At 33.2% G+C, this 12,830-nt stretch overlaps 1 protein-coding gene across 1 annotated transcript; it reads right to left on the reverse strand.

Moving 5' to 3' along the window:
• Positions 1–2,336: 2,336 nt before the first annotated feature.
• On the reverse strand, positions 2,337–12,826 carry mterf3 (mitochondrial transcription termination factor 3). Its single transcript, XM_056479461.1, has 8 exons — positions 12,729–12,826; positions 10,576–10,877; positions 9,452–9,604; positions 7,536–7,725; positions 5,351–5,498; positions 2,979–3,050; positions 2,735–2,896; positions 2,337–2,595 (listed from the first exon to the last, which is right to left on the reverse strand). Exons 2-8 carry the CDS (start codon positions 10,862–10,864, stop codon positions 2,401–2,403), a joined length of 1,209 nt encoding a protein of 402 aa, XP_056335436.1. The 5' UTR covers positions 10,865–10,877; positions 12,729–12,826; the 3' UTR covers positions 2,337–2,400.
• Between the last annotated feature and the right edge of the window lie 4 nt (positions 12,827–12,830).

A 12,830-nucleotide genomic window follows, 5' to 3' on the forward strand; every position in this document is an offset into this window, starting at 1 on the left:
ACATTGGTAACTAAAATGTATATATCCGTAGAGAAAGCCGTACTATGGAAATCAGTGGTTACCTGTTTTCAACATTCTTTAAAATGTGTTTTGGTTAAAATATCCAGTGTATATATGTAACAGAGATAAGTAGAAATTTGAGGCTTGAACTTGCCATACACGAAGTCAAAACTGCAGGAATAAACAGTGTCTTAATTTTATTTGAACAAAATGACAGGAACAAGTTTTTTTTCCCTTCATAGAAATGTAAATTTAGTTACAACAGTTAGCTTTATTATAATTATTCAACAAAGTTTCATACGATGTCATTGAATAAAATAAAAAATTCATTTATTCATTTTCTCACCTTAGTTCCTTTATTAATCCTGGGTCGCCACAGTGGAATGAACCGCCAACTTATCCAGCACATGTTTTACGCAGCGGATGCCCTTCCAGCTGCAACCCATCTCTGGGAAACATCCATACACATATTCACACTCAAACACTACAGACAATTTTGCCTGCCCAATTCACCTATTCCTCATGTGTTTGGACTGTGGGGGAAACCGGAGCACCCAGAGGAAACCCACGCAAACACAGGGAGAACATGCAAACTCCACACAGAAACGCCAACTGAGGCGCAAACCAGCAGCCTTCTTGCTGTGAGGCGACAGCACTACCTATTGCGCCACTGCGTCGCCATAAACAATTTTCACATGCTTATATTTCGTTACGTTTCATTATTTTGTAACTTAAGTTGCCGGAGAATTCTGCAGAATACAAAAAAAAGGACAAAAAAATTATGTTAACAGTTTTGTACTAACAATGTAGACCGTGGCCTCACAAAAACAGTCATAACTATTGGTTTCATGAAAAATAAAAACACAATGTCTTCACATGCTTTGTATTTTGCATAGATGAAAAAAACGTACAAAAAAACAAAACACATTTTAAAGAGTGTTGAAAACAGGCAACCACTGATTTCCATAGTACTGCTTTCTCTACCATGGATGCCATTGACTACGGTTTTGGAAATAAAATATCTTCCTTTGCGTTCAACAGAATTCAAACAGGTTTGAAATATCTTACAATCTTAAGTTTTCAGTGTTCTCCCTGAGCTAATTTAATAAAATAACACCTTATTGTTCATGGCTGAAAATTGATGTCTAGCATCACATACAGCAAACAAAACATTTTACCTCAACTTTAACCCAATACAATCTAAAGACTTGGTTTAAAGGGTGTGTTATACTATCACATACAGCTTTAGCTTTCCTCCACACTGCTGTTACACAACTCATCTATTGATTTTTGCTTAGATCCTAAGATTTGACCTGCCATCCTAGTAATCATGTTTAATTTGAAACAATTTTTTTACAATTCTATTTGCTGAAATAATAAAATAAAATCTCCACGTTGGGGTTATCAAGACTTTTCAGAAAAAGGAAAATAAAATAATGTGAGACTGATAATGTCAGCCAGAAGAGAGAATAACGTCAGATTTACTGTCCTGCCCCCATAGACGCTTCATTAGATACTCTGCATGAGCGATCATTCGTTTTTAGTAATTTGACGCAAAGATTATATAATACATACACAAATACCTTTAAATCTATATGTTTATAAAAAAATCTAAATATTAAAAACTTAATTTAATGTATTTAGGATTCTGATGGGCGTTAAACACGTCATAACAGCCTTGTGAAAAGGGTCCTTTGGTTGTTTATGGGATTCTCCATAGCGTAGTGTTCTGCCCTACACCAACTCTACCCCTTACAGGAAACTTTCTTTACTTTATTTTTTAATGGAGTAAATGCAGCCTGCTGTGAATTGGACTCTGCTTTAATCTATTTCTTTTCCTCAAATTTTCAAATATTAATAAATAATTTGTGAAAATACATTGTTTCTTTGTCAAATTTCTCTAACTTCATTTCTATCCTGCACAATAATCCTGCTGGAACTATATTTTAATAAACCTGTAGGATTGTAATTCCTGCAGAAATAATCCCTACATAAATTTTGTTTCCTTCATAAAATTCCTTCAGTTATTCCAACAGGAAAATGAGCTGAAAATCCTGTAGGAAATCTGCATAATATTCCTGCAGGATTCCTTTGGTTTTTTTTTTTTTGTTAAGGCTTTTAACCAAGCTAACATAAACTAACTCTAGAAAGCCTGTACAGACCAAAAATTCTCAAAGTTTGCTTAACAAATATAACCTTTGATTTTCCATACTGCATTTAACCTCCACATTGCTGTAAAATATCAATTTACAATCGATCAGTTCCCAAATATTTAAAAAGGTTCTTCTTTATGAAGGTGAGAAGAATGAATTCAGATAGCAGAAATACTCACCATATATGTTCATAAGGTTTATTTACAACCAAACTAAAAAACAATGATCTGCATTCAGTGAATTACAGCTACAATGTTTTCTGAAATCTTTCAAAGTCTTCAAGAGAGGCTAATGCTACTTCCGAACAGAAAACATCATCAGGCAGGAACACCAAACGATCCAAGGAGATGTAGTTGGGTTGATCTGGCTGGTACTGAGCTCGGCCTAAATACTCCAGAAACAAGTGGCGCTCTCGGATGCGGAGGAATTTGGCATTAAGCACCTTTGAGGAAAAAAATAGCATCTTAAAAAAAATACCTAGTACAATATGATGTACTGTCATCATGGCTAAGATAAAGGAAATCAGATATTAGAAATGAGTTAGTAAAATTATTATGTTTATTAATATGATTGATATGTACCTGAGGGAACTTTGCAATAAGTGAGTGTGGAATATCCATGGTGTTGTGAACAAAGTTAAATATCTGTGTGAGTTTTCTTTTACTAGCCAATAGTACTTTGGGAACTGTGGTGACGATGTGCTGGATTTCATTTCCACGGAATCCAAACTCCAGTTCACAGACCTGGAGGAGAATAATAAATGAAAGTCACATTTCAATGTTATACTGAAGGAAAAAATCCAAAACAAACCTACAAGTGTCAAACCTTCAGATTCTCCTTGACTGGCTCCAAACTGCCACACAATAGTTTCGGTAGACGAGTCACAAGATTTCGGGTCTGAAAGTATAATTCAGGAAAATATTGATGGTTAAAGGTGACCTATGATTTTTTACAAGATGTAAAATAAGTCTCTGATGTGCCTAGAGAGTTTATGTGGAGTTTCAGCTCAAAATACCAAACAAATAATGATTTATATAAGGCAGCACTATGTTGAAATAAATCGGGCATTGGAATATTTTGTTTGTCTGCGATATGCATTCACCAGATGATTTAATAGCAGTATTTTGGAATGAAATCTTGAATGTAGACTGATTATGGAGATTTTTATAGGGGAATGAATCATGGATAAAAAAATAATAAACAAATTACAAGCAAAAATAAATACAACAGAGCAAAGAAAAATAAATAAATCAAACAGCGTTATGGTTTTCTGGAGTCAAACAGCATTCAGGTACAGAAATCAAATAATCAAATGTAATGACAGGCAAATCTATGTTAACACTTCTCCCAATTCATCGGCATCAATGTCATCGCTTAACGCTTGCTTAACTGAAATTAAAGCTTGGATGCAACATAATTATCTTAAACTGAATAGTTCGAAAACAGAGATTTTATTGGTTGGCACTCCTTCTAACATTAAGAGGTGTAGTGAATTTGAGTTAATGGTTGATGGGTCTGTCTTATCACCATCTCCGCAGGTGCGTAATCTTGGTGTTCTCCTTGACTCTCAGCTTAGTCTGAAGCCTCATTTTAAACATGTAACTAAAACAGCCTTTTATCATCTTCGTAACATAGCCCGCTTACGTCCTTTTCTCTCGAGGCCTGATGCTGAAAGACTCGTCCATGCTTTTATCACGTCTCGGATTTTTGCAATTCTCTGTTCGGAGGTTTACCAGCAAATTCTTTTAAGATATTACAATACATTCAAAATTCTGCTGCACGTGTGTTGACACATACATCGTCTCGGTCGCACATCACTCCCCCACTCCAACAACTTCACTGGCTGCCCGTCAAGTCTCGTATTGATTTTAAAACATTGATTTGAAGCGGTTCATGGTTCTGATCCAGGTTACATTTGTGACCTGATATCCATTTCCTCTACCTCTCGCTGTCTACGCTCTGCCTCAAGTCCTACGCTGTTTCAGCCTCGCTGCAAACTCAGCACCATGGGAGGTAGGGCATTCTCTTTCCGTGCTCCCAAACTGTGGAATGCTCTTCCCACTGACATTAGGAATGCCGGTTCATTGGACGCTTTTAAAGCTACTTAAAACTCATCTATTTAGGACTGTTTTTAATTTGGGATATCTCTTTTATTCTTACTGTGTTTATTGTATTTTTTTTATTGTTTACTGTGCTTTGTTGTTTTTACTTTCTTGTAAGCACTTTGGGTTTTAGAAAAGCGCGTTATAAATAAAATATATTATTATTATTATTAATGTAAAATAATAATGTATAGACTTAATTGTATAAATAATCAAGTAGAATTATTGTTAATTAAAGCTGTAAATGTACTTTTTTGTGATGAAATGCTTCAATCTCTCTTGAAATGCCTTTAAAACACATGCAAATGATAAACTTTCACTCTGTTTTGGTTCAACTTTGGTGTTACTCCACAAATCTCATGCATTCTCAATTGTAGTGCTGATCAACTATAATCCTTCTGCAAATGCTAAATACAGTTTTCACATCATTATTACATTCAAATAAAGCATTCGTTGACATGCAGTGACAATTGAGTTTTAAATAAAAAAGAAAATGCTGAAGAACATTTTTATATGATATTAAGATTAAAATAAAGCATGAGAGGATGTGCAGTGACTAATTATTATTATTATTTATTTCAAATAAATAAAATGTACAATTAAAGTCGAAATTATTAGCCCTTCTGTGAGATTTTTTATCAATGATGTCAGAGTAATGAACAGAGTAAAGATTTTTTCACAGTATTTCCTATAATATTTTTTCTTCTGGAGAAAGTTATTTGTTTTATTTCTGCTAGAATAAATGCAGTTTTTTTTCTTTCAATATCAATATTATGAGCCCCCTTAAGCATTTTTTTTTTCAATTGTCTACAGAACAAACCATTGTTATACAATGACTACCCTAATTGCCAAATTACCTTAACTTGCCTTATTAATCTAGTCAGCCTTTAAATGTTACCTTAAGCTGAGTACTAGTATCTTGAAAAATATCAAGTCAAATATTATTTACTGTCATCATGGCAAAGATAAAAGAAATCAGTTATTAGAAATGAGTTATTAAAACCATTATGTTTAGAAATGTGTTGAAAAAAAACTTTCCATTAAACAGAAAATGGCTAATAATTCTGACTTCATCTGTATGTAATTTAGCTTCACCTTCTCGGCATTGAGTCCCAGCTGCTGCTGAAAAAAGCCCAGGCGGTTGTCGAGTCTCTCAACACTGAAGTTCAGCAGGTATGGAGCTTTACTCACCATCGCAGCCACAGACTGCGCACTGAACTTCTTTGATTTCAAATAGGACACCCTAAAAATGAAGCAAAACAAAATGTAGTCTTTAGAAGAAAATACTAGATTGATTTAAGGTCATGCATGATAAAATGGGAGAGAAATACAGTGTTTCAGTGCCCAATAAAGGCAGGCAAAGCGTGTCGGAAAGACCATATTTATATAAAAAGGTATTTTGAAGAATTGGAAACCTGTAACCACTCACTAATATTTGTTTTTCCTACAATGGATCTCAATGGTTACAGGTTTTCAGCTTTCTTTAAAATATCTTCTTTGGTTTTCAATAGAAAAAAATAAATGGATTGAAACCACTTGAGTATTAAAAAATAGTTAGTAAATGATTTTTTGGGGGTCAACTATTCTTAAGTAGAATCTTTTCAAGTTCAATTAGAAAATACAAAATGACCAAATACCAAAATTCTACAATTATTACTAATATATAGGTCAAAGTTGAAAAGGGGGCACTTCAAGGATACATTTGTATACTGGAATGTTAAAAAATCTAAAATATCATTAAGTGTGATTAGTTCATACACTAAAAAAATTTGTGAAGTATAACAAGAATAATTTGATGATATGTTAACAAAGACATTTTACTTGAACTTTAACTGCTGTATATATGAGGGTGTCACGGTGGCGCAGTGGGTAGCACAATCGCCTCACAGCAAGAAGGTCGCTGGTTTGAGCCTCGGCTGGGTCAGATAGCATTTCTGTGTGGAGTTTGCATGTTCTCCCTGTGTTTGCGTGGGTTTCCTCCGGGTGCTTCAGTTTCCCGCACTAGTCCAAACACATATGCTATAGGTGAATCGGGTAAGCTAAATTGTCCGTAGTGTATGTGTGCGAATGAGTGTGTATGGATGTTTCCCAGTGATGGGTTGCGGCTGGAAGGGCATCCGCTGCGTAAAACATGTGCTGGATAAGTTGGCGGTTCATTCCGCTGTGGTGACCGCTGATTAATAAAGGGACTAAGCCGAAAAAGAAAATGAATCAATGATTAAATTATCATGAACTGAAAAAAATCATATAAAAAGATTTCATTATTTATATAAATATACTTACACAGTAGAAGACAAAATTATTAGCCATCCTGTGTAATTTATTTTGTTGTCAAACATTTTCCTAGTCATGTTTAACAGATTTTTTTCAACATTTCAAAATGTAATAGTTTTAGGAAGGTATTACTTTTGTCTGTCATGATGACAATACATAATATTTTACTAGTTATTTTGCAAGAAACCAGTTTGCAAGTGTTTGGAAAAAGAGTGGTTTATTCTGTAGCCAATCAAAAAAATGGGAGTTTATAATATTGACCTTAGCAGATTTTATATTATTTATAATATTACATTTTTATTCCAGACAAACTAAAAGAAATAAGATTTCTTTCAGAAGACAGACAGAATATGAAATACTGAAAAAACATCACTTAAACTCTTTTAAACATCACTTGGGAAATATATACATATTTACAGTTGAAGTGACAATGATTCGCCCTCCTGTGAATTAAAAAAAAAAAAATAGCAAAAGAGCAGACAATTTTACACAGTATTTCCTATCATATTTTTTTAAGCAGTTCTTAATTTTTTAGAAACCACTTGAAGGTCAAAATTATTAGCTTCCTTAAGCAATATTTTTTTCAGATTCAGATTTCAGATTTGTCTACAGAACAAACCACTGTTATTCAATCACTTGCCTAATTACTCTAACTTTATTTAACCCTTTAAATGTCACTTTAAGCTGAATACTAGTATCTTGAATAATATCTAGTCAAATATTATTTACTGTCATCATGACAAAGAGAAAATAAATCAGTTATTAGAAATGAGTTATTAAAACTATTATGTTTCTTTCTATTAAACAGAAATTTGGGGAAAATATATACAAGGGGGCTAATAATTCTGACTTCAACTGTATAAATAAAGCTTTTTTTTTTAGTTGTTGACCAGGTTTAGGCTGTGATGTCTGATGAACGTATTTCTCATGTGGACTCGAATGCACCAGAAATGCTGTAGGCTAGTTTTCAGAAGTAAAGTTTAACACATTTGCTTATCTGTCTGACCTGGCCTGAAGGTTGTCCAGGCTTTCCGTTAGGATGAAAGGGTTCTTGGTGAGCAGTCGACCCAGTGTGGACTCCTCAACTCCCAGATCTCTGAGGAAGAGCAGTCTGGGCGCAACGTCTGCCTGGAAGTCAAGCCGAACCAGCATGGAGCCCACATTAGGCCTCTGCTCCAGATCCCACAGACTGACACCTGCACACAGTTTTGAGCTTATTAAAATATGAGCTTTCCTGGCTATTTCATTACAAAACACATCAAATTTACAGACATTTTATAAATATCACTTTCCTATTATAAAAAAAGATCCATGACAATTAAAGGACAATAGATTATGCATAAAATAAGGTAAAAATCAAAAAGTATTTATTTTGCAATTTTTGAAGAACTCACATAGAAAAATGTAAAATATTATAAAATCTTTCCAGATTGTTGTCTAATAGAGGCGACACAATGGCAGTGTTTTTTATTTTCGCACTGATCCCATTGCCATTAGATTAAAATCTTTTTTTTATTCATTCAACTATTTCTTTTCGGCTTAGTCCCATTATTAATCCGGGGTCGCCACAGTGGAATGAACCACCAACTTATCCAGCATATGTTTTAAGCAGCGGATGCCCTTCCAGCTGCAACCCATCACTCAGAAAACACCCAAACACACTCATACACTACAGACAATTTAGCTTATTCAATTCACCTGTACGGCATGTCTTGTGGGGGAAACCGGAGCACCCGGAGGAAACCTACACGAACACAGGGTAACATGCAAACTCCACACAGAAACGCCTTTTTAAAATTTTATTATGTTTTTTAAACCAGTGTTTTTATGTTCTTTATACCAGTGGTTTTAAGTCTGAAGTTGGGATTTTGCATTTCTTAATTAACACTTGAAAATTAACCAGAAGGCGTCATGGTGGCACAGTGGGTGGCACAATCGCCTCACAGCAAGAAGGTCGCTGGTTCGAGCCTCAGCTGGGTCAGTTGACATTTCTGTGCGGAGTTTGCATGTTCTCCCCATGTTGGCGTGGGTTTCCTCCAGGTGCTCTGGTTTTCCCCACAAGTCCAAAGACACGCAGTACAGGTGAATTGAGTGAGCTAAATTGTCCGTAGTGTACTGTATATTTGTGAATGAGTGTGTATGGATGTTTCCCAGTGATGGGTTGCAGCTGGAAGGGCATCCGCTGCTTAAAACATGTGCTGGATAAGTTGGCGGTTCATTCCGCTGTGGCTGCCCCAGATTAATAAAGGGACTAAGCCGAAAAGAAAATGAATGAATGAAGTTAACCAGAAGATTAGTTGACCAAATTTAAAGGTAGATCATAATACCATATCATATTTTTTTAGTGCTGGGCAAAAATAAACCGCGATTAAATGCTTTCAAAATAAAAATTGTTTTAACAATATGTGTGTGCATTAAATATATTTATTTTGTATATGTGCCCAAATACATAAACTTACAACACATGATTAAAAGCTAAAATGAGTGTGTTTTCAGTGACCTTTGAACTCGGCATTTCCAAAGTAGGAAATGTTCTTGTCTCCTACAGAAAAAGCTCCATCACCTCAACATTTCATGCGAGACTGCGCCACTGTCAGATATAGTCAATCTTTTAGTCATATCTAAATATAAATAAACATTTTCTCAAATATACGCATGCATGCCTGTATTTATATATGCATAATAAATATATACAGTACACACACACACACATATTTTAAGTCAAAACTAATTTTGGATGTGATCACTCTTTGCCCAGCACTAATATTTTTATTTATTACAATGTCAGCAGCAAAAGCTAGTTTCATGGCAAAAACAATTCATTTAAAATAAAATAGAATTAAGACCACTAACAAATAAACACAAGAGAAGATATTTAACGCTAATATGATGTAAAATGTACTGAAGATATGAAACACATACCGAGCTGAACGAGTTTGCGGAGCGTTTCTGATTTCTCCACATACGGTCTGAGTGTGAAAGAGTCTGCAGGAAGAACTGAAGGCACTTGGATCTGAACTGCTTCTTCATCGCTGATTTCCTGAAGCGGAGAAGGACGTACAACTGCATCCAGACCTATAGAAAACACAAGTATTAGTATATTTCGCAATATCAACAATTGACATGCCTGTAGAGCTGGGCGATATGACAAAAATCTCATATTACGATGTAAGTCATCTCATATCCTAAAAACAATATATACATCAAGCTCGAAATGATTCATAGCCCTGGCAAATTTGGACTTAATTACTTTTATTCTACCAGCAGGTTGTTGTTGTTGTTTTTTTTATCAGAAAAGACACAGACTTCTCTGAATACATAATAAGATGATGTAAAAGAGGAATCATAGTGGAAAAATAATATTTCTCAGCTTTTATTTGTATATATATATATATATATATATATATATATATATATATATATATATATATATATATATATATATATATATATATATATACACACATACATACAGTTGAAGTCAGAATTATTAGCCCCCCTTTTAAATATTTTCCAAATGAGCAAGGACATTTTCACAGTATGTCTGATAATATTTTTTGTTCTGAAGAAAGTCTTATTTGTTTTATTTCAGCTAGAATAAAAGCAGTTTTTAATTTTTTAAACAGCATTTTAAGGTCAATATTATTAGCCCTTTTAAGCTATTTTTTTTTCGACTGTCAACAGAACAAACCATCATTATACAATAACTTGCCTATTTACCCTAACCTGTCTAGTTAGCCTAATTAACCTAGTTAAGCCTTTAAATGTCACTTTAAGCTGTATAGAAGTGTCTTGAAAAATATCTAGTCAAATATTATTTACTGTCATCATGAAAAAGATAAAATAAATCAGTTATTAGAAATGAGTTATTAAACTATTATGTTTAGAAATGTGCTGAAAAAAACCTCTTCGTTAAACAGAAATTGGGGAAAAAATAAACAGGGCACCTAATAATTCTGACTTAATGAACTGTAGATCATCAAATTGCACACACCTACATGCAAGTAAATATGATGAGTTGTAATACAAACCAAAACTTGCATTACCTGAAAGATACACTTGACTTGTTTGATGCATGGCAGATTTTTCAAGCGGCACAACATGTTTTCCAGCCTCGTTCTGTTGGGGATCAGTGTTCTGGACATCTGGTGAAGCTGTGTGTTGGTGTGTGAAGTATCGAAGTCCTCCTGCTCTGCTGTAGACGGATGTGTGTGTTGTGCTGTGCTGCAGTATGTTGTGTTGTGTGTGTTGATGCAGTGAGCGTGTCGACTGCTGGAGAGCTGCAGATAAAGGCCTCCACAGCAAAAAACACACACATCGCTGACAAACATGCATGATGGGAAGGTTGCTGAGGGGAAAAATGATAAGTTATTATGTTGTATGAGTTTGTGTTATTGTGAAAATACATATATTGTTTAAAAATACAAATAAAGACAATTGCTGTTTAATGAAGAGAACAGATTTTTAAACAGTTTTAAAAACTTACTATACAATAATAAGTAAATAATATTTGACTTTATTATTGTTGTTTAGAAAGACACTAGGCAATTCAATGGACAACAGTGATTTGTCCTGTAGTTAATAAAAATATATATAATTTCTTAAGAGGGCTAAAAATACATTTTTTTAAATTCATTTTATTTTCATTTACATTTTTTTATAATGTTTTTTTTAATAATTTTGAAATAAGTCTTTCTCCAGAAGAAAAAATATAATAGGAAATGCAGAGAACAATTTTGTTGCTCTGTTAAACAGATATTTATTTAATTATATATACTGCTCAGCATATAAGTACACCTCAAAAATCTATCTTTTAAATTCATATTTTTTAATAGGAAGCTATACATTATTATATTTGTGCATATACATTAGTCAGTACTGAAGCCAAATCTGGAGCTTATCTAACAAAATATCTTACAATAACGGTCCAAAAACTAGTACAACCAAATTTATATGTTATAAAAATAAAAAAAAGAGGAAAAATCAAGAGAAGCAAAAAAAAAAATTTTAAAAATTTAGTTGATATTTTGTAGATTGTAATTTTTTTGCAATATTTTGCTTGAATTTAATTGTACTATCTTTCAATTTCTAAATATGTTTGGTGACTAAAATATTTAAGTTCCAGGAGGCTTAATAATTTTATCTTCAGCTATATGGCTCAAGACAGAATCTGCAGACTTTTTTTTGCCATTTCTGAACATAATTTTGAAAAAAAAAAAAAAAAAAAAATCTAACATATATAATGAAAAAAATAACACAAAAATACTGTTAAAACAATCGAAATACTAATAGAACCACTTAATTAGTAAACAAAGCTGTTCTCATAAAATACACCCACTAAAAGACAAAAAATATTACTTGAAAAATTATATCGTGCATGATTTATCTAAACATTTGCATATCCTTCAATAATATCACTGAAGTCAATATAAAATCTGAATAAATATATTTACTCACCTTTAAAGAAGAAACTATCCCAGAACTTTGGGAGAATGAAAGTTAGCCAAATATATGAGCAGTAAAACTAATCGAAGCTTCATTCAAACATTAATTTAAGATTAATTAATGTTATGTTTTCATTTTAAGAACATTCAGACTAAATTCAAATACAATTATAATAATAAGTTATTACACCAAACTTCTCCTTTTCCTCGTATGCATGTGTGATTCTAGGATATTGTCATCTGATTACACATCATTGTGGAAAAAAACACCTTAAACATTTAATATTGTGTGAAACACTCGTACCAACGTTGCTTATTTCTTTATAATAAGTGCATACTTGTACAAAAATATGTACATATATTTTACATAAGTTTTGTCTCCGCATCAAATTAAAATAATAGAAAACATTTTACATATATAGGAAGCACATAAATAGAGTAAATATCTGCTTTAATCTTTCAAATGACGTTCATAAAATACTCGTTTATTATGTCAAACGACACCATATTATCATAAAAAATACACAATATTTCATTGAATAAGGCAGGCATAAGACATAATATCATTAAATAAACGTAAGCATTGTATGATTGACTGTATTGACTCCATTCAATGTCATTGCCGCAATAACATAGGCCGAGCAGGTGAAAAAGACAACTTTTGACTTTGAGTTTATATCAAAGCATTACAGCAGATGCAGTATAAACTATAAATATGCACTGACATACTAAAGAGTAAAATATAAAAACATTACCTGTTTTTGCTAGCAGAGGATAAACCTACAACCACAGCGAGTTCACGTGTTGTTTTCAGGCTTGCTCTTTTCTGGTGGTGAGAAACAAACGTAGAGTCACAG

Source organism: Danio aesculapii, chromosome 19 (genome assembly GCF_903798145.1).
Source record: "Danio aesculapii chromosome 19, fDanAes4.1, whole genome shotgun sequence".
NCBI classification, from domain to species: domain Eukaryota; kingdom Metazoa; phylum Chordata; class Actinopteri; order Cypriniformes; family Danionidae; genus Danio; species Danio aesculapii.